General features: G+C 44.9%; 1 protein-coding gene across 5 annotated transcripts in view; it reads left to right on the forward strand.

The window, feature by feature from the left end:
• REEP1 (receptor accessory protein 1) overlaps positions 1-26,590 on the forward strand; it is a 203,856-nt gene that overhangs the window by 86,429 nt on the left and 90,837 nt on the right. For all 5 annotated transcript variants that reach the window (XM_030191053.1, XM_030191049.1, XM_030191051.1 and 2 more), the window contains exons 4-6: positions 9,260-9,380; positions 19,600-19,713; positions 26,361-26,523. In XM_030191053.1, coding sequence (XP_030046913.1) covers positions 9,260-9,380; positions 19,600-19,713; positions 26,361-26,523 — 398 coding nt within the window. The remainder of the gene's footprint in view (positions 1-9,259; positions 9,381-19,599; positions 19,714-26,360; positions 26,524-26,590) is intronic.

Genomic DNA, 26,590 nt, shown 5'->3' on the forward strand with positions numbered 1-26,590 from the left:
CAACAGTGTCAAAAGCAGCAGATAGATCGAGAAGGATGAGGATAGAATAGAGATCTTTGGATCTGGCTAGGAACAGATCATTGGAGACTTTAGCAAGCGTTGTTTCAGTTGAATGAAGGGGGCAAAAGCCAGATTGAAGTGGATCAAGAATAGCTTGAGATGAAAGAAAGTCAAGGCAACGGCAGTGAACAGCACGTTCAAGTATCTTGGATAGGAAAGGGAGGAGGGAGATGGGGCAATAGTTGGAAGGACAGGTAGGGTCCAATGAAGGTTTTTTAAGGAGTGGTGTGACTATGGCATGTTTGAAGGCATCAGGAAGAGTCGCAGTGGAAAGTGAAAGATTGAGGATATGACAGATAAAAGGGATGACAGTAGGAGAGATAGTGTTAAGTAGATGAGTGGGAATAGGATCAGAGGAACAGGTAGCTAATTTTGAGGAGGAAATAAGATGTGTAGTTTCCTCTTCAGTGATTTCAGAAAAGGAAGAAAAGGAGGCAGGGGTTGGAGGGTTGAGAGAAGGGACTAAGGGAAGGAGAGGTGGAGGTGACCTGGTTGAGAATTCAAGTTTAATCTTGTGAACCTTATCATGAAAGAACTCAGCCAGAGTCTGGGGAGAAAGTGAAGGGGGGGTTGGAGGTGAAGGCACTTTGAGGAGAGAGTTCAGTGTGGCAAAGAGACGACGAGGGTTTGAGCCAAGAGAACTAATCAACTGGATGTAATAGTCCTGTTTGGCAAGTAAAAGAGCAGACTGGAAGGCAGTCAGCAAGAATTTGAAATGTATGAAGTCAGCATAGGTACGGGATTTCAGCCACAGGTGTTCGGCAGAGCGGGCACAGGAACGTAGGTAGCGGATTCTAGAGGTCAGCCAAGGTTGTAGTTTGGTACGTTTTACAGAACGGGGAATGAGAGGAGCGAGAGTATCCAGAGCAGAGGAGAGAATAGTATTATAGGAAGAGACAGCCTCATTGGTAGATTTGGATAGCATAGTGGTAGAGAAGAGATTTGAAACATTGGAGGACAGAGTAGAAGGGTCAATAGCCTGAAGATTCCTAAATGTATTGGTTAAGATTGGATGGGACTGGGGAGGAGGGTGTTTAAGTGTGAAAGTTATCAGATGATGGTCAGAGAGGGAAAGAGCTGAGGCACAGAAACTGGAGAGTGAGCAGTTTGAGAAGAGGATAAGATCAAGACAGTGGCCATTCTGGTGAGTGGGGGCAGTGGAGCACAGTTGAAGATTGAAAGAGGATGTTAAAGCAAGAAATTGCGAAGCATAAGAGTCAGAGGGATTATTAGCATGAATGTTAAAATCCCCAAGAATGAGGAAAGGAGATGACGGTTCAAGAAAGAAGAAAAGCCAAGCATCAAAGTCAGTGAGAAAGGAAGAAAGGGACTTATCAGGGGTCAAAAAATGACTGCTACTTGGAGAGGCAGAGGAGCAAATAGATGGATGGAGTGGACTTCGAAGGAAGAAAAACAGTGAGACTGCGGTAGAAGAAGAGGTTGAAATCTACAAGAGGGTGAAAGTAGTAGCCCTACACCACCTCCGCGGCCAACTGGGCGAGGAGTATGGGAGAAAAGATAACCTCCATGGCATAGGGACGCAACTGAAGCAGAGTCTTCAGGGTAAAGCATTAGGGCAAGCAAATGGAGAGTACAAGAGATAAAGAGGTCATGGATGTAGGACAGTTTGTTACAGACAGAGCGGGCATTCCACAGAGCGCAAGAGAAAGGCAGGGAAGGATGGGGGAGGAGAGGAACAGAAATTAGATTGGAGATATCACGGTGTGACCTGCAGAAATAGGATGAGGGCTGATGTGGAGGACCAGGATTGGGATTAATGTCCCCAGCGGAGAGCAGGAGAAGGAGTAAGAGAGTACGGAGGAGAGGTACGACGAGAGCGGCGAAGGTGAGATATACTCAGATAGAAAGGAGATGGAAACACAGAACCCTGCCTGCGCTGACCTCCATAGCCACGGACCCAGGTACTGAATATGAATTTCAGGATATCCATTCCAGGAGATTGCAGGTCAGACTCCAATACCTCCTCGCCTGGAAAGGTTATGGATCCAAAGAAAACTCTTGGGAACCAGTCCATGCTCCATTTCTCCTCAGAAGATTCTACCACTTGTTTCCTCATAAACCTAAACCAAGACCACACAGGGAAGAGCCTTTGTGGAGGAGGGACTGTCACAGCCCCAGGCCGTGCCCTGTACCCCGACTCACTAGCAGGCCTCGGCAAGAAGTCGGGGTCAGGTCTACAGCAGGGGTGCTCAGGAGTCTAGGATGATTCTGGAAGACATTTGTCTCAAGTCACTGGTATGAAGTGCTCTGTCTGGAGATGATGCTCACCACCAAAGTATTTACTAGGTGTTTCTATGATGAAGATAATGCAGGAGGTTCCAAGAAGGACAGTAGAAGGATAGAGGCCCAGAAGGGAAGCCCCTTGGAAGTACTAGCAGTCCTTCATTTCAATCAAGAAGTTTGAAAAGAGAGTTTTTTTGTGTGTATGTTGATGATATTTCTGCTCTTGAACTTTGTAGTTTAGAGGTTTGAACTATGATTCCCTGTGATTTTTCTGCCCATTTTCTTTTTGCTGATTTTTTACTTCAGTAAATTTTATTTTGAGGTTTTGAATAACACATATGGGGGAAGCTATCAACATGGGCTACTGTAAAGTCAGGTTATTTTAACAAGATCCTCATTCTTTCCTGTCAGCTGTCGCTGATCCTCTTGTTTAAAATGGCTGCCGAGACTTCCCATGGAAGTCTTGCGAGGCCACCACTTGAAGCCTTGGCAGCCATTTTAAACAAACGGTGGCAGCGGGCAGGAAAGAGTGGGTATCTTTCCTGCCCTGAAGAAGCCACTTGACCACCAGAGTGCCTTGAGGTATGTGCGGGGAGGGCACCCAGGGCTGCAGGGGAGGTGGATGTAATCGTTCATGTGTACTTGGGTGGGAGAGAGGGGGCTGTTAAAAGGGATGGGAGTATGGGTGCAAGGAAAAGGGAAAAAAGATTGGTTAGATTGAGAACAGGAGATGGTACGAGACTATTTAGCCCATTGTATGGGTTGAAAGCAGTAGGCAGAGATTGCCGCCACACTGGTTCACCCAAAACAACAGGAAATGCTATTGAAAACAATAGCAAAAGATTATTAGAAATAAAGAACTGCCTATGCATGGGCCGTCTGTAAAAAGTCAAAAGCTGTTCCAGTTGGATAGGCAGTGCCTTAAAAGGTGGAGGACAAATATTTTTTTTTACTTACTTGACAGCTTTTTAATTTATTTGAAATCTTCCCATATGTAGATATAAATATCATGAAATAAAAACTGAGTATCACTAAAACAGCTTCAAAAATTATTGTAGCTGGTAGAAACAGCACTGATAAAAGCTGTATTTTATGCTAATTTTTCTACACTGTTCTATACAATACAGTAATACTTGGCCAAATTTCAGTGAGGATATCTTGTTTCCAGATGAGTTCATCTTAACTATTGTCGTAATCTGCCTTGGGAAGCCTGGTGTTATAAAGATTGGAAGTAAAATTAAACTCTCCTTTCATTCGGGCACATGGAATCACATCTTCGTCTCATCTCTTTTGTACAAATGGATTATTCTGTTTTGAGCATATTTCAGGGACAATCGGTTTTCATAAATCAAAATAATAAAAATAAATATTTAATGCAGATCTCTTTCTTGGGGGGGGGGGGGGGGAGGGGGAAGCAAGGTGGCTTCAGTGCAGTGTTTCAGGGGCTGGGCTGGAGGAGATTACTTGCTGTGGGGACAGGATAGATTCCCATGGGGACGGGTTAGATTTCTGTCCCCGTGCAACTCCCTACTGTCCCCCTTCCCAGAATCAATCTTCCAGACACTTCAGTGAGTTTCTAGTATATAGTAACCTTTGAAGGTGAACCCTGGCCTTTTCAGAAAATGGGTTACATATTTATCCAAATAAGAGGAAAACCAGAGACCCTGGCTACAGTGTAATAGCATGTACTTGCCCTTCTCCGTGGTTTGTATTCTCTGGTGGAAATGCTTATATGAACAGAAAGGCTGGGTGCCTTACAACACCCTGTATTTGCCAAAGGGGCTAAGGCGTGAAGAGATAGCAGTTTCCTTCTGCTAACCTTGTTCTTTGACCATTTGATCCTGCTTTCAAGAGCTCATCCTCTTTCAAGAGCTACAGTTTTCTTTATTAGTAGAGAGGTCAATTCTTGGTAACTAATGGCTTCTTTTACAAAGCTGTTCTGCCAGTTCTCAGTGCTGCAAATGTGAGGAAGCCAATTCAATTCCTATGGGCTTCCTCTCATTTGCCGCACAGGAATCGCTAGAGTGGCTTTGTAAAAGAAGCCCTAAATTCATTCACACTGACAGTGTTAGCACATGATCTGATGCAGCCTATGCTACTGCTTGGTGCATGGTCAGCAACAGCCCTTTCAGCTTTTGTAGGTGAAAGAAGATTAGTGCTGCATTACGATTAAAAATTATTACGATTATTGATCTGTGGTTTTCTTGTTTTGGTTTAGTTGAGGGTCCGTGTTTTGCACCTATGACCAAGATGCAGTATTCGGATAGCATGTAGGTTCTGTGTGAAACTCTTATAGCAGTCTTGTTTGTTTGTTTTTTTTCTCACTAGGTGGTGTATCAGTCTTTTAGGGCCAGGAGTAATATTTACAGGGCTGTTTTTCACAGATATGAGTCCTAGAAGTTAGTTCTGTTAGGGTATGATAAGGTACACCAGATCCAGTTTGTAGCCAAGACTACTTCTTCCTAACTGTTAGATTAATAATAGCTCACAATGCACAACCAACGGTGCCTTCTGAGCAGCCTGTTTAAAATTGAGCATATTAATTTGTTACGCAGAATTTTCACATTTTCTGTGTCTTCCATTTCCACTGGCAACTTGGCAACCCTATTTTACCCTGAACTATACAGTATGCTCATATGGGTCTATATTCATTTCTTTTGTCTTTTTTACTAGCATAGAAAACTAATATCTATGTTATCATGTATTTCCACTGTTCATGATGTATTGTAAGCCACACTGAGCCTGCAAAGAGGTGGGAAAATGTGGGATACAAATGCAATAAATAAATAAATAAATAAATAAATAAATAAATAAATAAATAAATAATTTGTCTTTATTAGGCTTGCTTTTCTGAAGTAAGTTGTGAAAACTGTAAGGCTGTTTATAGCTACTCTGAATGCTATTTTAGATTCTTTAATTTGTAATTTTTCAATTTGTATTTTGTATTTCTTATCATTTTATTACTTTATATTCTTTAATTTTTTTAGGCCTGCAGTGGGGAAAAAGTGTAATTGTGATTAATCACTTGATTAAAGGTATGCTATTTTTTCCCACTGCAGCTTCTTGTGACTCTGGGCAAATCACTACTCAAAGTCATAAGGAGCTGAAGTGGGTGGAAAAAAAAATAAGCCTTTAATTGTGCGATTAATCACAATTACAAATTTTCATCAAATTGCAGGCCTAAAAAAATTAAAGAATATAAAGTAATAAAATGATAAGAAATACAAAATACAAATTGAAAAATTACAAATTAAAGAATCTAAAATAGCATTCAGAGTAGCTATAAACAGCCTTACAGTTTTCACAACTTACTTCAGAAAAGCAAGCCTAATAAAGACAAATTATTTATTTATTGCATTTGTATCCCACATTTCCCACCTCTTTGCAGGCTCAGTGTGGCTTACAATACATCATGAATAGTGGAAATACATGATAACATAGATATTAGTTTTCTATGCTAGTAAAAAAGACAAAAGAAATGAATATAGACCCATATGAGCATACTGTATAGTTCAGGGTAAAATAGGGTTGCCAAGTTGCCAATCTTTTGACAGAGAGAAACCCTGACACTTGCCCCCGCTTCATGCCTGTCCCTTGCCATACCTACTGTTTACACCCTTCTACCACTTCACCCCTCTACATCCAACTGTTTGCACTAGGGTTGCCATTTCAGAAGAAAAAACTGCCACATGTTCTATGATTATTTCACAAACTTGAAAGAAGGAGGCTAAAATTGTTTTAGCAATATTTAATTCAGACAAACTAAGCACTATATGGCAATTAATTTATGAAACACATACCAGAGCAGAAACGTGCCGCTATACCTTGACAGTAGAAGGTTAACTGATTTACTGGTTCTGTGAAACACATCTCACACCAGTTAATGCAGTATAAAGAACAAGATCCAGAGGATCTCACAAACCAGGAAATCCAGCGGAAATGGAAGACACAGAAAATGTGAAAATTCTGCGTAACAAATCAATATGCTCAATTTTAAACAGGCTGCTCAGAAGGCACCGTTGGTTGTGCATTGTGAGCTATTATTAATCTAACAGTTAGGAAGAAGTAGTCTTGGCTACAAACTGGATCTGGTGTACCTTATCATACCCTAACAGAACTAACTTCTAGGACTCATATCTGTGAAAAACAGCCCTGTAAATATTACTCCTGGCCCTAAAAGACTGATACACCACCTAGTGAGAAAAAAAACAAACAAACAAGACTGCTATAAGATTTTCACACAGAACCTACATGCTATCCAAATACTGCGTCTTGGTCATAGGTGCAAAACACGGACCCTCAACTAAACCAAAACAAGAAACCACAGATCAATAATGATATGAGGACAAAAAACTGAACTGGAAACCTCAAAAAGTCAGATAAATACCAGAGAACCAGAAATTGAAATGCAAGGTATCAGAGAAATACATTTCCAAAAACTGACGTATTCTAAATAATACATTTCAAATAAAATACTTTTTTTGTACCTTTGTTATCTGAGCATTGTATGTTTCCATTAATTTTTGTCTCAGTCTCTCTCTATTTTCCCTTGTCTATTTAACATTTCTTTTCTCTTCATGTTCATCATCCATCTTCTCTCTAAAGCCCTATCTGTCCTGCTAGCATCTCCCCTCTTTGTCCTAGTCCTTGTCCCTATCCTCCCACACAGGTTCAGCATCTGCCCTCTGTTTCCTTATGCTCCCCCGTATTCAGCATGTTCCCTCTAAGTGTCCCTGCCCCACTCTTTTTCCAGCATTGCTCCTCTGTGTTCCTATACCTATACTACCTCCATACCCAGCATTTCTTCTCTGTGTCCCTGCCTTCCCCTTCCTCCCACACAACTCACTCTAGAGCCATCATCTCTCCCTCTCTCTCCCTCCCCCAGTCTGATTTCTCTCTCTCTCTCTCTCTCTCTGTCCCCCTCTTCGCCCATGGATCCAGCATCTTTCACTATCCATTCCACCCCATCCAGGAGATCTAGCATTTCTCTCTTTCCCTTTCCCTGATGGGCTCACCAGAGGAATGTAGAGATGCTGAATCCAAAATCTTTGAGTCCCTGTCCTTCCTCTCCCCCTGCAGATCCATCATTTTGCCCTCTCTCCCCCCACGTCGTGGATCTAGTGTCTCTCCATCTTCCTTCCCCTATCTGATGTTCAGAATCTTTTGACCCTCTCTCTCCCTCCTCCCTGTCCAATGTCTTTGCTGCTACCCCCAGTCCAAATATCTTGCCAGGTATTTGTGACCTGGCTTAGCCACTGTTGGAAACAGGATGTTGGGCTAGATGTTTCAAGCAGTCTCCCTCTGCTGGCTCCAGGCCCTTCCCTTGGACGCATTCCACCCACGTGAAAATAGGAAGTTGCATCATTGGAGATGGTATATGGCCAAGGGAAGAGCTCAGAGCTGGCAGAGGCAGACTGCTTGAAATGCTGCGGCTGCTGAACAGTCAGTGAAGGTGCACTTTGGGAGAGAGAGAGGAAGAGACACTGGATTGACCTGGGGAAGGGAGAGAGAAACAGCAGGATAGATACTGGCCCGGGAGAGAGAGAGAGATGCTGGAAAGATACTGGCCCGGGAGAGGGAGAGATGCTAGTACTTCGGGGATGCAGATGGCATCAGGGATAAAAAATGAACCTGGCTTTTCTACTGCCAGTTTTGAGGGTCTGCCAGTACCAGGCTTGGCTATTGAAACACCGGCCAGGCCAGCTGAAAACTGGGAAATTGGCAACCCTAGGGTAAATTAAAAAAATAATAATTGCTTATTTAAACAGAAAAAATCATTTTATTTATTTATTTATTTATTAGGATTTATTTACTGCCTTTTTAAAGGAATTAACTCAAGTCTGTGTACAGCAAGAATTAGTCAAGCATAAGCAATAGACAATTACAGCAGTAAAAATATTCAAACAATACAAAGTATGGCATAGTATGCTGCGTTACAATGTCACCACAGCATACATTGTATGCAAATATGGAACATACAGATAAATAAGAAAGAATAATGGGAATAAGAAAATAAGGTACTGATTTAAAGAAAGTTGCAAATGAGGTCAGAAAGGTGCTTGAATATTATCTTAGCTTGGGTAGGAATGGATAAACATGTCCTGCTATAGTATGTGTAGCCGGTGTCATTCCGTGTGTGTGTGCGTGTGACTAGCAAGTTAGTTACTTCTTCTATTAAAGGTCTGGTTGAAGAGCCAAGCTTTCACCTGCATCTTGAAGTAGAGATAGTCTTGTGTTAAGCAAAGCCTTTCAGGCAGTGCATTCCAGATTGTGGGGGCTACTCCGGAGAAGGCTTGCTTGCGGGTATCGCATCATGTGATGTCCTTTGAAGAAGGTGTGGTTAGGGATACACCTTGGGAGGACCTTAGTGACCTTGGAGGTGTGAAGAGGGAGATCCTGTTCAGTTACTCTGGGCCATTTCCTTTAAGGGCCTTGAAGATCAAACATAGAGTTTGAAATCTTAGTTTAGCTGTAGCCAGCTTATGTGACCGTGCACCAGGGCCGCCGAGAGGGGGAGCGTGGTGGGGGGGCAAGATTCCCTGGGCCCGGCCTCCAAGGAGGACCCAGTATCAGCGATCAAAAGAGACTGTTCTGCTGGCCACAGCTCCTTCTTTCTGTCGTGCCCTGCCTATGCAGAAACAGCGAGCTACTTCACAGGAGGTGGGACGCAGCAGGAATAAGGACATGTAGTTGGCAGAGCACTCTCTCTCGTACGCTTCTGTGGGAGGGGGGTGGTGGTGGTGGCAATGGGGGGTAGCAGTGGTGATGGGGAGAGCCGCAATGGCAGTGGTGGCGGGGGAGAGTAGTGGCAGTAGTGGTGGTAGGGCCGGTGGTAGTTGGGGGCGGGGCCTTGAAGATTGTTTGCCCTGGGCCCAACTTTGTCTCTCAAGGCCCTGCTACGCACATGTGCTTCTTTAGAAATTTCTGTCTCTAATCTCACCTTATTTTTCTCTAGGTTTCCTTTTTATTATGAACTGAAGATAGCTTTTGTAGCCTGGTTGCTGTCGCCATACACAAGAGGTTCCAGTCTTTTGTACAGAAAATTTGTGCACCCAACACTCTCTTCAAAAGAAAAGGTACTAAGCATGTTAATGGATTGATTTACCCTTTGACTGGGATTTGCAAATATATAATTATTTCAGTGGACTAATAATTGGCTGGTGGTGGGGGGGGGGGGGGGGTGGAGAATGTATCCTGGCTATCTAGCTCAAGTGGTCTTTATGCCTCTTTGAAAATGTTACACAGATAATGGCGAGAACCTTCCTTTCACTCCCATCCTTCTCCTCAAAGTATCTAAAACCTCAAGGGCTAAGTGATTTTCACTATTGCGTTCATTTGATTTTCATTATGACGCTCATTTTACATGCGCCATTTGTGCTTTAAATGTCCCAATCCTGACACAATATAAGCAGCTAAAAGCAGCTAAAACGTATAAGCCAGTATTTTACAAAAGGGCAGGAAAAGAATTTAAGCCACTAAAATGTATAGGGCTGAAGGAGGCATATCAGGGGCCTGTTCAGTGATGTTTGTCCCCAGTTCCAGATAGCACGCCAACGTACATCCAGCGCCAGATGAACATCAGGTGTCAGCATGTTCATCATTGTGCCCACAGCTCCTTGTGCTATCTGAGGAACTGGAACAGTCCTCCATTACCTTGGCAGATCCCAACACATGCCTTTTGTATGGTTTAGGTGCTGAGCCTTTGCCTTGTCACAACAAAAAGATGTTTTCTGTGTCTCAGCACTTCTTCTGCCCCTCCCCACATGTCCGTCTTCTCAGAGGTGAGGTTTCTACCATGGACAGCGAAAGTACCTGCATATAGTGTGTAAAGCACTGTGTACATCTAGTAGCACTATAGAAATGATTAGTAGTAGTAGCAGCAGAACAAGAATTGCTGCTTAGGAGTCAGCACAGACCTTCCCATGCAGTACCTGCTAGAGATTGTAAAATGGCAAGTGTATTGTTTAATTACGCCTTACAAAAATGTCTAGGTAGGAGGGCTGTAAACATTGCTATTTGGTACAACTGAGTTTCTGAAATTGCCAGCAGCTGTAAACGTTAAAGGCGGCAGAACATCTATGCCTACCATTTTACAAAGCTGGCAGCTCCTGTGGCTCAGTATTGAAACAAGAGCCAGAGCTGTTTATCGAAGATTTGGGTAGTACAACATTCTTCTTATTTCAGTTGCTTTTTGTGATTTGAAGTCCTTTATGTTCTTTTTGCTAATGATGTGTGTTCCTTGTTTTGTTTCTGCGCAGTGCTGCTCCTTGTGATCAGAGTAATGCAGAGCACATTTTGTAGAGCAATATGTTTTTTGCTTCAGAGTCAGAGGAATAGCTTAGTTAGTGGTTAGAGCAGTGGGCTTGATTTCGCCTCAGGGAAGTAACTTAGGGCCAGATGCTCAAAACTCTGGTTAGAGTAACTAGCATACTATCCAAGTATGCCTGGTTCTAATCCCACTGCTGCTCCTTGTTAAAAGAGTAATGCTGAAAACTCTGGCACTGTGCAAAACACTAGTTTTATGGTGTCTGGAGGTGCCACAGCCAGCACACATCGCCAATCAAGATAAGTCTCATTCTTCTATAAAGTTCTACATTATATCACATTTAGAGTATTTAATCAGTATTGTAAATGGAAGGACGGAAGGAAGGACATGTGCGATGATGTTTGGTGACTGTGTACCCTATCCAGAGTTTGTTTTGGTATAATGGGCACGACAGTGTGACTGAGCACAGCATAAAAATTTACATAAAAATATTAGAAATTTCGATACTGGTGACATTAAGAATCGAATGATATCCAACACCAGGTTTATTGTTTCAGTCCCATACCTGATTAAGTAAACTGTGCAAAACAGTGCCAGAAAATACCGCCGTTACAGTGTGGCAAAAGGACTTCCCAATGCTCTGTGCTAATGGCATGCAAATTTATGCACATTGTTAGCGCCAAGCATTAAGAAGTAAGGAGGGGGATTGTGCCTAGCACATGCCTGGTTGGACAGGGTCCTGGGCTGGTGCAGGTAAAGGGGTTCTTGGCTATGGCTGATGGAGCCTCTGAGCTTGCTTACAGGAGCTGCTGGCTGCATCAGCTCCCAGCGGGGTGATCCCTTGTTGCATCGGTTTTGTTGCAACAATGTGCTGGCTTGAGCAGGTGGTCTGGGGAAACAGAACCTCAGCCATGCAGCTTGCGCCTGACTTCTGCCTTTCACCGTGTGTGGATGGGACACTTTCCACAGAGGGGCAGACATTGTCTGCCCCTCTCCTCCCCCCCCCCCCCCCCCTCACCAGCTGAAGCCCAAGTCCTCAGCCAGTGAGTGGACACCACAGTGCTTTAAACCCTAACGCCATCTTGGAGCTGGCATAGGGTTTTTAAGCGGTAGAAGCACCCTTGTGAGGCACGCTGTTTTTTGAGCATCTCATCTGCATGTTTTTAATATCATTTGCATGTCATTTGCAGTGTTCCTGACATGATCGTTGTTTTCACGGTAGGGTCTTTTGTGCTTTCTGCACTGGTAAACGCAGGTACTAGTTTGGTGCTAATGGCCTGTAGCACCCGTGTTTACCTCTGAGCATTGGGGCCTTAGTGGTTAGAGCTGCTAGCTTGACATTTAGTTGTGCTCGGTTCAAATCCCACTGCTGCTTCTTGTGATCAGAGTAATATAAACAGATTTTGTAGAGCAATGTATTTCGTACCTCAGAATCAGAGAAGTAGCTTAGTGGTTAGATCAGTGGACTTGCTATCCAGTTAGCGGAGTAACTTAGTGGTTAGAACTGCTAGCTTGACATTTAGGGGTGTTTAGTTCAAATCCCACTGCTGCTCCTTGTGATCAGAGTAATGTAAAGCGGGTTTTGAAGAGCAATATATTTTGCATCTCATAGTCAGAGTAGCTTAGTGGTTAGAGCAGTGGGCTTGATATCCAGTTAAGGAGTAACTTAGTGGTTAGAGCAACTAACTTGCTATCCAGGTGTGCTTAGTTCAAATCCTGCTGCCGCTTCTTGTGCTCAGAGTAATGTAAAACACATTGCCCTGCCAAAGGCTTTGTAGAGCACAACATTTTGCGCTTCAGATTCAGAGGAGTAGCTTAGAGGCTAGAGCAGTGGGCTTGAGATCTACTCAGGGGAGTAGCTCAGTGGTAAGAGCAACTAGCTTGCCATCCAGGTGCTGTCTTGGAGGAGGGAGGTCTTCTAAAAGGTGAACATCACTCTATTATAGCTGGAAGTAATCCTGTAGCCAGGACCAGCCCACCAGTGGATGTGTCTCCAGGAGCTCCTGCCCAGCAGGGAAGGGTTAGGATGGCTGTTGTAGTTGGTGATTCAATTATTAGGCATTTAGATAGCTGGGTGGCTTGAGGACGTGAGGATCGCCTGATAACTAGCCTGCCTGGTGCAAAGGTGGCGGACCTCATGCGTCACCTAGGTAGGATTTTAGATAGTTTTGGGAAGGAGCCAGCTGTCTTGGTATATGTGGATACCAATGACATAGGAAAATGTGGGAGAGAGGTTCTGGAAGCCAAATTTAGGCTTTTAGGTAGAAAGCTCAAATCCAGAACCAAAGTGCTTCCCATTTCACGCACAGGACCCAAGAGACAGGCAGAGCTCTGGAGTCTCGATGCATGGATGAGATGATGGTGCAGGGAGGAGGGGTTTAGATTAGTAAGGAATTAGGCAAGATTCTGGGGAAAGGGGAGCATATTCCAGAATGATGGACTCCACCTTAACCAGGCTGCTGGCACTGGCATTTAATAAGGAGATAGAGCAGCTTTTAAACTAGAACTTGGGGGAAGGCCGACGATCGTTCAAAAGCTTATGGTTTGGAACAAGGTATCTTTCAAAGATATCACCAAAACAGGGAATATAGGGTATCCCGATAGCAAGGTTACAATAGACCAGGTGTCTTTAAAGAAAAGAACAACAAACATAGTTTGCAATGTCTATATGTGAATGCCAGAAGCCTAAGAAATAAGATGGGAAAGTTAGAATATATTGCAGTAAATGAAAAATTAGATATAAAAGCATCTCTGAGACCTGGTGGAAGGAGGATAACCAGTGAGACACTGTCATACCAGGGTACAAATTATATCGTAGTAATAAGGTGGATTGAATTGGTGGAGGGATAGCATTGTATGTTAAGGAGGGCCTTGAATCAATAGAATGAAAATTCTGCAGGAAATAAATCACATCTTGGAATCCCTATGGATTGAAATTCAATGTGTAAAGGGGAGAAGGATAGTGATAGGAATGTACGTAGCCAGGATGAACAGACGGATGTAGAAATGTTATCAGAAATTAGGGAGGCTAACAAACTGGGGAGGTAAAATTCCTTGACAATATGTAATTTGTCTTCAAAAACAATCATGATACCAGAAGATTGGAGGGTGGCCAATGTAACGCCAATTTTTTAAAAAAGGTTCCAGAGGTGATCTGGGAAATTATAGACCGATGAGCCTCACGTCAGTGCCAGACAAAATGGTAGAGACTATTATAAAGAACAAAATTACAAGAGCATATTCAAAAGCATGGATTAATGAGACAAAGTCAACATGGATTTAGTGAAGGGAAATCTTGCTTCACCAATCTATTACATTTCTTTGAAGGGATGAACAAACACGTGGATAAAGGTGAGCCGGTCGAGATTGTGTATCTGGATTTTCAAAAGGCATTTGACAAAGTACCTCATGAAAGACTCCAGAGGAAATTGGAGAGTCATGATATAGGAGATAGTGTCAGGACCGCCAAGGAGGGGGGCAGTGAGGGCTAGATTCCCCGGGCCCAGCCTCCATGGGGAGACCTGCGCCGGGGTCTTTTTCTCTCCTGCTCCTGACAGGACCTGGGTGATTGTATCCTGACAGGAGCAGGAGAGAGAAAACTCCTGCTCCAGGCCCTCCTTGGAGGCTGGGCCCGGGGGAATTTAGCTCCCCTGCCAGCAGATGAAGCCTTCATCCAGTGCTGTTCTTCACTCCGCCGCATGCCTGCCCTGCTCCTGCAGCTGCCTTTCCCCTCACGTCGCTCATGCTTATTTTGATGAAATTGAGCATGCGCGACGTGAGAGGAAAAGCAACCTCAGGGGTATGGCACGCAATGCGGCAGAGTGAAGAACAGGGCTGGAGGAAGAGTTCTTCTGCTGGCGGGGCCTAGGGACCCCCACCAGCTAAGGTATGTGGAATTGTGGTGCGGTCCTGAGGGAGGGGGCATCAGCGGCAGCCCTGCCTCAGGCCCGGCTCAGTCTCTCGGCAGCCCTGAGTAGTGTTTTATTGTGGATTAAAAACTGGTTAAAAGATAGTAAACAGAGAGTAGGGTTAAATGGTCAGTATTCTCAATGGAAAAGGGTAGATAATGGGGCTCCCCAGGGGTCTGTGCTGGGACGCTGCTTTTTAACACATTTATAAATAATCTAGAGATGGGAGTAACTAGTGAGGTAATTAAATCTGCTGATGACACAAAGTTATTCAAAGTTGTTAAATCACAAGATGGTTGTGAAAAGTTACAAGAGGACTGGGAGACTGGGCATCCAAATAAGTACATAAGTACATAAGTAGTGCCATACTGGGAAAGACCAAAGGTCCATCTAGCCCAGCATCCTGTCACCGACAGTGGCCAATCCAGGTCAAGGGCACCTGGCACGCTCCCCAAACGTAAAAACATTCCAGACAAGTTATACCTAAAAATGCGGAATTTTTCCAAGTCCATTTAATAGCGGTCTATGGACTTGTCCTTTACGAATCTATCTAACCCCTTTTTAAACTCCGTCAAGCTAACCGCCCTTACCATGTTCTCCGGCAACGAATTCCAGAGTCTAATTACACGTTGGCAGATGACGTTTAATGTAAGCAAGTGCAAAGTGATGCATGTGGGAAAGAGGAATCTGAACTTTAGCTACATAATGCAAGTTTCCACATTAGGAGTCACCAACCGGGAAAGGGATCTAGGTGTCATTGTTGATGATACGTTGAAACCCTCTGCTCAGTGTGCAGCAGTGGCTAAGAAAGCAAATAGAATGTTAGGTATTATTAGAAAAGGAATGGAAAACAAAAATGAGGATGTTATAATGCCTTTGTATCGCTCCATGGTGCGATTGCATCTCAAATATTGTGTTCAATTCTAGTCACCACATCTGAAAAAAGTTATAGTGGAATTAGAAAAAGTACAGAGAAGGGCGATGAAAATGATAAAGGGGATGGGACGACTTCCCTTTGAGGAAAGGCTAAAGTGACTAGGGCTGTTCAGCTTGGACAAAAGACAGCTGAGGGTGCTGATTGGCTCTAGAAGGGGGGGGAGCGCGTATGGTCTGGTAGAGGTCAATCCAGGGAGGGGTGAGGAGGGAATGGAGTCTAGGGAGGGGAGAGAGGGTTAGGAGGGAGGAGGAGTTAGTAAGGGTGGGGTGAGGAAGGGGGAGGGACAAAGTGTTAACCGCTGAAGATGAATTGTATGATACTTAATTTTGTTTGTCTAGCCTTGGCTGTAGCCTAATAGTGTAAATTCTGGCATAACATGAAAAGGCAGACACAAAGTTTCTCAATGGAATGGTGTTAAAGTGTTGATAAGGCTATGGAAGGGGGGGGGGGAGGGGTAGGGATAAAATGTTAAAAGATTGATGACAGATTGTATCATCTGATATATATGAGTACTGATTCTTGTATGTGTTTTTGTGGCATTGTCATTAATAAAAATGTTATACCATAAAAAGACGGCTGAGGGGAGATATGATAGAGGTCTATAACATAGTGAGTGGAGTGGAACAGGTAGACATGAATTACTCTTTCCAAGAATACTAGGATTAGGGGGCATTCAATGAAGCTACAAAGTAGTAACTTTAATATGAATTAGAGAAAATATTTTGTCACTCAACGTGTAATTAAACTCTGGAATTTGTTGCCAGAGAGTGTAGTAAAAGCAGTTAGCTTAGTGGTGTTTAAAAAAGGTTTGGATAGCTTCCTAAAAGAAAAGTCTATAAGCCGTTATTAAAATGGACTTGGGGGAAATCCACTGCTTATTTCTAGGATAAGCAGCATAAAATGTACTGTTTTGGGATCTTGTCAGGTACTTGTAACCTGGATTGGCCACTGTTGGAAACAGGATGCTGGGCTTGATGGACCTTCGGTCTGTACCAATATGGCAGTGCTTATGTACTTACCCCACTGCTGCTTGTTGTGATCAGAGTAATGCAAAACGTATTGCTCAGCTAAAAAATTTTTGTAGAACAATTCATTTTGCACCTAGGATTAAGGCAAAATGTGTTGTACCTCAGAATCAGAGGAATAGCTTGGTGGTTAGAGCACTGGGCTAAACATCTGAGAGAATGCTGTTGCTGGGCTCAAATCCCATTGTTTCTCCTTGTAAACTTGGTACAAGTCACTTAGGCACCGTTGCACAAAGGGCCCATTAAATACAGCAGCCCTGTGAGAAGTTAACAAGTCACAAACAGCAAAATGGGGATGGCATGCAAATGAGATGCACAGATCTCTCTTTGTGCATCAGTCACTGTTTGCAACTCAAAGCTGTCAAATGTATTTGACATTAGACCACCACAGTTTGTTTAGTTGCTTGGGGGGGGGGGCTTGAGAGGGGGTCCACTGGAGTCCAAGGGATCCCCTCATGAACCCCTCCCCCCCACGCAACTCACAGAACTCTGTGGTGGCCCTTCCCATTCCCCAAAATCCTTGGTGGTCCCCCTTCTAACCCCCCCATGCCACCTTGAATCAAAAATCCATGGTGGTCCAGTAGACCCCCTCTCGAGCCCCCATTCACTCCAGTGACCTCCCTCCCTTCCCTATACCTTCAAAATGTTGGAGGCAGGAGCAGCACCTTTTCCTTCCTGCCTCTGGGCCTGCCCTTCATGAAATGGTGGCACCCAGCCTGTGATACACTGGGAGAGGCTAAGTACCATATAAGGAGGTTTTTGGTTTGTTTTTTTTACAAAGCTCAGTAAGCTTTGCGCATCTGCTCCTTAATCCTCTATTGCCTCACATAAAAAAAATTAGATTGTGAGTCCAACAGGGAAATGCCTAGTATACTCACTGTGACGGAGTTTATAGTACATTGTCCCTCACCCTTAAGAGAAATCCCTCTTTAATTAGCCTGGGATGCCTTAAGAATGCAGATCCCGCCCCAGGAGAAAATAAGCCGGGAGGAGTGGAGCCACTATAGGGGAAGTTCAAAAGACAGGGCCAGGCAGAAATTAAGGAGGCCCAGGGAGGGAGGAACTGAAGCCCAAGCCTGTGCCCTTACTAAAGACGTATAGCTGCTATGACTTGGCTGAGATAAGCCACTGCTAATACTGAACTGAATATTGCACGTTTGTTTTGAGGTCTGGCTGAAACAAAACCTGTACCACTAAGAGAAGACAAGAACTAAAGGCTGTATTTGGGGCATGGCAACCCCAGCGTCACAAACTGTATTAGGCGTGCCGCTACAGGCATGTTTAATAACTATGTTTTGGAACCGCAGAGGTTCACCTACACTATGACTCTGGCCCTGTGAAGTAACAGGCCCAGGGATTCCTGTAAATAAATATTTGTTTTTGTGTGCACCCCAGTTGTCCATCTGCATTTTTCTACTGGCCCATTCCCCAACCTTGCTTATGGTCTCACACTCAGTTACTATTGAAAAAGATGTGAGCAAAATCTGATCAAATAAAAATTTTGCACCCCAGAGCAGTGCAAAATGTATCGGGCAGTACAAAACATTTTATAGTGCTTAATTTTTTGCATGCACTAAAAGTTCTGTACTGTTGCCACAGGCAGTGCTAGACATTTTCCTCTGCATTCACTAAATGGGCACTAGGGACATGGTGGGGACCTCGTGGATGCCATGTACTTGTCTTTTGAGGGCAGGGCATGATGATCTGAGTTCATGTGGGCCGTTTTCAGCTTCATGGACTCCCTTGGGTATACTTTTTTTTTTCAAATGTTTTACATTATCACATATTGAGACATCGTTGTTGATGTGCTATACATTTTTGAATGCTTTTAGGATGCCTTGGTCAGGGGGCGGAGATATTTCAGTTTTACATTTGCCTTCTATGTTTAGTCCTGCGTTTGTAAAATACATCACAGGCTCTAGATGTTTTGCCGTTTATATGCCGACATCCATGACTTTTCTAAAACATAGTAACGTGTAACATAGTAGATGACGGCAGAAAAAGACCTGCACGGTCCATCCAGTCTGCCCAACAAGATAAACTCATATGTGCTACTTTCTGTGTATACCCTACCTTGATTTGTACCTGTCCTCTTTAGGGCACAGACCTTATAAGTCTGCCCAGCACTATCCCCGCCTCCCAACCACCAGCCCCGCCTCCCACCACTGGCTCTGGCACAGACCGTATAAGTCTGCCCAGCACTATCCCCGCCTCCCACTACCGGCTCTGTTGCTGTTTGCACTCAGACTCAAGATGATGTGAGTCATGGAAAAACAGACATGCTGGGGAAGCAAGAGCTGTGATTTAACAATCTGAGGTCAGGGCTGCCAAGAGACTGAGCCGGGCCTGGGGCAGGGCTGCTAGGGCCCCCCTCCCTGACCCGCCGCGTAGCCAGACTACAGACATGAGAGGAAAAGCAGATGCAGGGCGGGCAATGCGACAGAGAACAGCGCTGGAGGAAGGCTTCTGTTGGTGAGACTTGGGGACCTCTGCCAGCCAACCAGAGGCCCCGAAGCCCTGTGTCTGCTCCTCCCCAACCTCTAAGGTGGGGGCTGGCGCCGGAGTTTTCTCTCTCCTGCTCCTGTCAGGACACGATCACCTGGGTTCCGTGAAGAGCAGGAGAGAGACAGATAAACTGTCTGACATCTCTCACGTCCCTTCCCGGCAAAGCTCCCCCAATTCTCGCCTTCAGATCACCTCTGTTCCAGTCTTTGCCCGGGCAGCAGCAGCAGCACTTATATGCTGCCTGCACCTGCACCGGGACTTCCTCTTACTCTGAACTGTCACACCCCTTCTGACGTGACTGTTTTGTGAAGGGCAAGACGGTTCAGAGTAAGAAAAAGTCCCAGTGTGGGCACAGGCAGCCTATGAGTGCCACTGCCCGGGCAAGGGAGTGGAACTGATTTGAAGGGGTGGGGCACAGAGTGGTGGTGCGGAGGGGGCAGGAGACACACCCCTGTGATAAAATCCTGGATACGCTGCTGGGCTTGTTTCTCTAGTAGAAAAATAAGGCAATCACAGCCTTTCATTTAAAAATATAATTTTGTACTATAATTTAGAATATATGTGGTCATTCTTAGAAGAAAGGAGGAACAGAAAATGTGAACCTCCAACTGTTCTAGCATTGTGTTTTATTTTTTCTTTTTTTTATTGTGACAGGAAATTGATGACTGTCTCATCCAAGCAAAAGATCGAAGCTACGATGCCCTGGTGCACTTTGGGAAGCGAGGACTGAATGTGGCAGCCAGTGCTGCTGTGACCGCTGCTGCTAAGGTAACAGCTGTAGGCCATGGTGAAGGCCTTTAGAATCTCACCATCAGCACTCAAAACCTGCATCTAACAAGTACCAGCAGTTGATAGCTTTTTTTTTCTTTTAAAAACAGTAAGGATTTAAAATAAGCACCCCAGTACTGTTTTCCTATTACTGTAGATGTAATGCATCATACATTTAGTGTCAATATGGACTTTAGTGAGAAAATATACCCTCCCCCAGGCAATACTAACTCATGGGCGTAGTTTGACTGTTTCATTTTGGGGGGCAAAGAATGGGGGTGGGGTATATTAGCATATTCATTTGCATATATCATACATATTCATTATGGTTATGCACCTTTTCCACCCGGGCTAAGGCAGAAATATCCATGGGCTCTACCTGCATTCCTTTACCAACCTTTTTGGCCTCGGTAATCACCTCCTCAGGCATCCACTCCATAGGCTCTATCTGTCTCTCCCCTCTCCCCAGCTGCTCCCAATCTTTATCATGAGCCTGCTCAAAAGTCTCCTCCTCCCCCCCCCCCCCCCCCCCGGGAACCTGGGAGTTGTAGTCTGGTTCACATTCTCTAAGGGAATCTAGTGGCCTCCTCTGGGAGTCAGGGGCATTGCAGCACTGATTAGCCTTCCTAGAGGATTCAGGTGATCCTTCCCGAGGATGCTGGGATTGGTAGTCCCTCCACTGTTCCCACCCACACCTGCCTCTCCAGCACCCCAGTCCGGAGTTCCGGCTCCTAGATCTGTCTAACCCCTCACAAGTGTCACACTTGCTACCTATGATTGCCGGCTGTTCGGTGGTTCTACCCAGCATTTTTTCTTTTTGAAGATTATACAACAGTTCAACAACGAGGGACCTTGCTTTATACAGTCCTATTGACAAGAGTATAAGAGACATTTTGACCCCTGAGGCAGGCCTTTGAGCTGAAACACGGCTGTGTCGGGTCGTTTTTATGCTTGTCAGAATTAAATTGAACATCCTCTTTGAGTTTGCCTCACTTTGTTTCTTCCGTGCTTATGTTATGTTTCACATCGGAGGTTTTGGGAGAAACATGTCAACCCCATTTGATAGCTATCATTTACAATTTTTGTGAACAGAAATCACACAGAGAGATGGTACTATTCTAGTACAGTTTTATACATGTTGCATATAGCAGTCATTATACACTGAGACAACAGAAGCATAGGGAGGAATTTCTCCAAGTGGCGGCAGAGTGATTTTTTGCATTACCCAACAGAGCTTTCTATGGAGCAGGTGGTAATAGGATGGATGATGCAGTAGCAGGCAGCAGCTAGTGGCTAAGAAATCCAGGAGGGGCAAATGCCTCCTCTTGCCCCCCTCCCTTACACCTATGTGAGACAAGGTATACAGACATATTTTCAGAATCAGATGAAGACTGGGAGACTTTATCAGCCTCATTCTTGAGGGCCTCTTTCGCGGCCATGCCTAGGGTCTCTGGCGCCCCCCTGCAGACTATTAGTTGGCAATTTGTCCTCTCCCTGGGCCCTGCCCTCCCATCCATGTCCATCCTTGTCCCTCTTTGCCCTTCCCTCCTCCATCCATAGCCAGCAATCCTCCTCTCTCCTCTCCCCTCCATTTCCAGCAATTTGTCCTCTCCCTGGGCCCTGCCCTCCCATCCATGTCCATCCTTGTCCCTCTCTGCCCTTCCCTCCTCCATCCATAGCCAGCAATCCTCCTCTCTCCCCTCCCCTCCATTTCCAGCAATTTGTCCTCTCCCTGGGCCCTGCCCTCTCATCCATGTCCATCCTTGTCCCTCTTTGCCCTTCCGTCCTCCATCCATAGCCAGCAATCCTCCTCTCTCCTCCACTTCCAGCAATTTGTCCTCTCCCTGGGCCCTGCCCTCCCATCCATGTCCATCCTTGTCCCTCTCTGCCCTTCCCTTCCCTTCTCCATCCATAGCCAGCAATCCTCCTCTCTCCCCTCCCCTCCATTTCCAGCAATTTGTCCTCTCCCTGGGCCCTGCTCTCCCATCCATGTTCATCCTTGTCCCTCTTTGCCCTTCCCTCCTCCATCCATATCCAGCAATCCTCCTCTCTCCCCTCCCCTCCCCTCCATTTCCAGCAATTTGTCCTCTCCCTGGGCCCTGCCCTCCCATCCATGCCTCTCTGCCCTTCCCTTACCTCAGCTCCGCGCCGCCGAGGCCTTTAAATCTTTTACCTCCGGTCGCAGCGGCATCAGTGAAAGCGCTGCCGACATCTCCCTTCCCTTCGCGCTGGTTGGTTCCCTCAGTGTCCCGCCTTCTTCTGACGTCAGAAGAAGGCGGGACACTGAGGGAACCAACCAGCGCGAAGGGAAGGGAGACGTCGGCAGCGCTTTCACTGATGCCGCTGCGACCGGAGGTAAAAGATTTAAAGGCCTCGGCGGCGCGGAGCTCAGGTAAGCAGCGAGGGTAAGCACTGCGGCGGCGCCCTCCAGAGGTCGGCGCCCTCCTGCGGTGCTTACCCCGCTTACTGTATCAGCACGGCCCTGGCCTCTTTAATGCAACAAGGGGACAGTTTTCAAAATGAGGCACATTGATGCAAATTCTGCAGTTATCTATACATCTGGACTTAGCACCTGTTCTCCAAGGGAAAGTATAAGCATGCTCTCCCTTTGAAAACCATCCCAGAAATAAAGTACTGTATTTCCAACAGTATATTTTATTTGAAAATCATGCCTATTTACCAGATAAAAGTGTTGTAGGGCACTGCTACTCAACCCAGTCTTCAAGGCACACCTAGCCAGTCAGAATTTCAGGATATCCACAATGAATATGCAAGAGAGATTTGCATGCATTGCCTCCTTGGTATGCAGATCTCTCTCATGCATATTGTGGATAGCCTAAAAACTCGACTGGCTGCAAGTGCCTTGAGGACTGAGTTGAGAAAGGGAAATGGGACTTGATATACTGCCTTTCTGAGGTTTTTGCAACTACATTCAAAGTGGTTTACATATATTCAGGTACTTATTTTGTACCAGGGGCAATGGAGGGATAGGTGACTTGCCCAGAGTCACAAGGAGCTGCAGTGGGAATTTAACTCAGTTCCCCAGGATCAAAGTCCACTGCACTAACCACTAGGCTACTCCTCCACTGTTGTAGAGAACTCTGGAAAGTGGGAATACAACTTTGGGAATTGCCAGCACTTACCCAAAATTTATCACTAGGTTCATCTCTGGTATCAGGAATTTATTTTTAAGCCAATTGTTACAGATTACAATGGATAAAGAGAGACAGCAGCTATATATATTATGGATTTGTTTTGTTGAAATTATTACCTCACACATCTGATGACTGATGTGGAGGGGAATAATCGAACGGCACCGGCGAAATAGATCGCCGGCGATCTATTTTGTTGGTGGCGCAACAGCTGGCCGGAACCGTATTATCAAAAAGATGGCCGGCCATCTTTTTTTTTTTGACCGGCCAAATGCCTTGGATGTCGCTGGGTTTGAGATGGCCGGTTTTGTTTTTCAGCAATAATGGAAAAAATGTCAGCCATCTCCAACCCGGCGACTTCCAAGGCATTTGGTCGTGGGAGGAGCCAGCATTTGTAGTGCACTTACATGCCAGGACACCAACTGGGCACCCTAGGGGTCAGTGTGGTGGACTTCAGAAACAGCTCCCACATGCATAGCTCCCTTACTGTGGGTGCTGAACCCCCCCCAAACCCCCTACCCACAAATGTGCACCCACTAAAAGTGCTCCAGGGACCTGCACACACTCAGACCTCTAAGACTTGTTGCTGCTGTATAACCTTAGCACAGCAGTTGACACCTGAAGACTAATGTCTTTGAAAAAGTGCTTTATTTGAATAAGCACGTTTACTCACAGTTAACTGCAGATCAGAGGTTGTGCCCCACTGGCAAAGAGTCTCCCTGATACTGAGATTAGCAGTAGGTCCGAGCTGGCAGAATGCTGTACAATGCCCTCTTTCAGCAACATTCAAGGTAAGAACGTTTTCTAACGTGGGTAACATATGAAAGGGATCTAAAACTGGCTTACAAAAATGGCCACTACCTCATGGACTACCGGAAACAAAACAGGGCACACTCTGACCCAGATAGCAGGGGGGAAAAGCACCATGGGAGTATAGCCCAGTACCCTACACCCACCACAATGCATTGCTGATGTGACTCTGCAGGGCACCTAACAGAACAGGTGTCACACTCACCCGAGAGCCACATCGCAACCACGGAAAGGCTATCAGACGATACAACACATTCTGCTGTCATGGAGGTGGGTACGGGATTTGAGGCTGGCATACAGGCTGCCAAAAAAGGTTTTCATTTTAACTTTTGTAGTATGGGAGGGGGTTGGTGACCACTGGGGGAGTAAGGGGAGGTCATCCCCCATTCCGTCCGGTGGTCATCTGGTCAGTTGGGGCACCTTTTTGAGGCTTAGTTGTGAAAATAAAAGGACCAAGTAAACCCGGCCAAATACCGCTTAACGCTGCTTTTTTTTTCCATTATCGCCGAAAGCCGGCCATCTGGTAGCCACGCCCATGCCTGCCCATGCCCCGCCTTCACTTTGCCGGCGACACACCCCCTTTAACTTTTGCCGGCGAGGCGACGGGAAAGCGGCGATGCTGTTAAAAAGCCAGCTTTTGATTATACGCTTTTAGCCGCTTTTGCGAAATCGCCAGCGATCTCCCGATTTGTGTCGGAAGATCACCAGCGAAAAGTTTTGATTATAGGCTGGATTGTTAACTAACCCCCAAAATACTCAGAATTCTGTTACTCATGTTATGACAGAATGTTCCCATTATATTCATATTTCACCAATTTAAAAAAAATTGCATTGGCTCCCTATTGAACAGAGAGTAGAGTTTAAAATTTTATTTCTCATGTATAAAGTTCTTAATAATACTGTTTCTTCGATAATAGCTTCAAATGTAAAGATTTATCAACCTCTTAGAGTGTTAAGATCTGCTGCAAAATTACAATTGGAGGTACCTTGATATCGTATTATTAAACAGGAAGGTTATAGGAGATCCATTTTTATGATGAGTGGTCCAAAATTATGGAATGTGTTACCACATCAGTCACGAACAGTGCAGAATGTGGAGTTATTTAAAAAAGAATTGAAAACTTTATTATTTGTTTGAGCATATGGTGAAAATTGATACTAAGTACAAATCTGTTGAAGTTATTTTAGAATGAGGAGTATTTTAGGAGTGTTTGTTTGTTTGTTTTATTTTTAATTTATTGTATGTATGAGAAAATTATGTATGTTTTAATCATTGTTATCTGCTGAGAATGTACAGATCGTACAGAATATAAATACTAATAATATAGAATTAAATAAAAATAAATTATGGATTTATCTTACTGAAGAATGCCTTAAGAATGGGGAGTGTAACAAGTGGCCTTTTCTGGGATTCCTCCTTTCCTCCTCGTGCTTGATATTTTTCTTCTGTTCTTTTTCTGGTGTTGCAGCTTTTTTCTACTTCTCTGTTGTTATGCCTTTTCTCCTTCTTCTATTGCTTTTGTCAGTTCCTTTCTTTCTGCCACCTCTTGACGTCTGTAACACATGTCTACATGCATTGAACGAAGTCATGGAACGAAGGTTTTATCCAGTGATTTCATGCAGGATCAACAGGGCCAGTGCAAGGATATTAGGGCACCCTAGGCAAACCTTCAACCTTGCACATTCCCCCCCCCAACAATCTCAATTGCCCTAACACCGCCCCTCCCGAATAATCAGGGTAAATGGGACACCCTGTCTGCATGTAAAACCAAAGGCTGGTAGTTTATGGTTGTCAAGACCTATTATTTTGCTTTGATTAACATTGCTGTTTAGAGCCCCCCTCAAGCTGCTGTCTTAGGCTGTTGCCTAGTTTGCCTAATGGTTGGGACAGCCCTGCACAGCAGAAGAGGAGGAGGAGGTGTGAGTGGGATGGAGGTGGGGAGGACATGACCTCTGAATGTTCAGGTCATTGTGCAAGTCAGTCTTATTACCTCCATCCCTCGCCTGTACAGGAGAGGTTGATAGCCAGATATTTTGCAGACATCTGCGGTCCTCCCCAGACAATTTCACCCTTGTTTTGAAGAGCAAACACCACATTTCATGTCCAGGAAAGGAGTGGGGAGGTCACCTCTCAGTACTGTCCACCAGTGGTAGGCTTTTCTCTTCACCCCCTTGCTGCAGAGGGTCCCTTCATTTCTTTTTTCATCTAGCTTTGCTTTACTTCTGTATGCAGGTGATTGTATTTTACACAACATCATTTCCCTTGAGTCAGGCATTTCTTAAGCAAAGCAGGCCGACTCCTTTGGCTTTGTTCATAATCAAAATGGAGTCTGCTCACAGTGACCTTCTGTTATCCACAGGCCTGGGGTAAATTCCTTAACCTGGAACTCTACATCCCCTTTATCTATTCTGTCCCCAGATCCTCAAAGGTGGACATTGTGATCCTTATCTGTAAAATTACACATGTTGATTACCATGCCTCTTGTTACTAGAATACCGGGTGAACAGTTTTCAGATAGCCAGTTTAGTTTGTGAAAATAAGTATTTTCCTGCAAAAATTCTAAAGCCTGACAGAAGTCAGGGGAACAGTAAATTCCAGTGTCTATCAAATGTTAAACCTATACATGTTGGACTTCCAGAAAGAAAAAATAACGCTTTTTGAACATGTTTCTTTTGTTGACTCAGGGACAGGGAGCTCTTTCAGAGCGGCTAAGAAGCTTCAGCATGCAGGATCTCTCCACAATTCGAGGTGAAACCCCTGTCCCTCCCCCTGTTACTGTGCGGACAAACAACAAGCAGAGCAAGGCCAAGACCCCGAGAAGTGCACCGCAGGGCACAGACAACACAGGTGGGTGGCTCAGTTATGTTGTGACATAGTTTCCTTCTTGGCATTTGGAAACATGATGAAAAATCAA

This window comes from Microcaecilia unicolor, chromosome 2 (genome assembly GCF_901765095.1).
Source record: "Microcaecilia unicolor chromosome 2, aMicUni1.1, whole genome shotgun sequence".
Taxonomy (NCBI): Eukaryota; Metazoa; Chordata; class Amphibia; order Gymnophiona; family Siphonopidae; genus Microcaecilia; species Microcaecilia unicolor.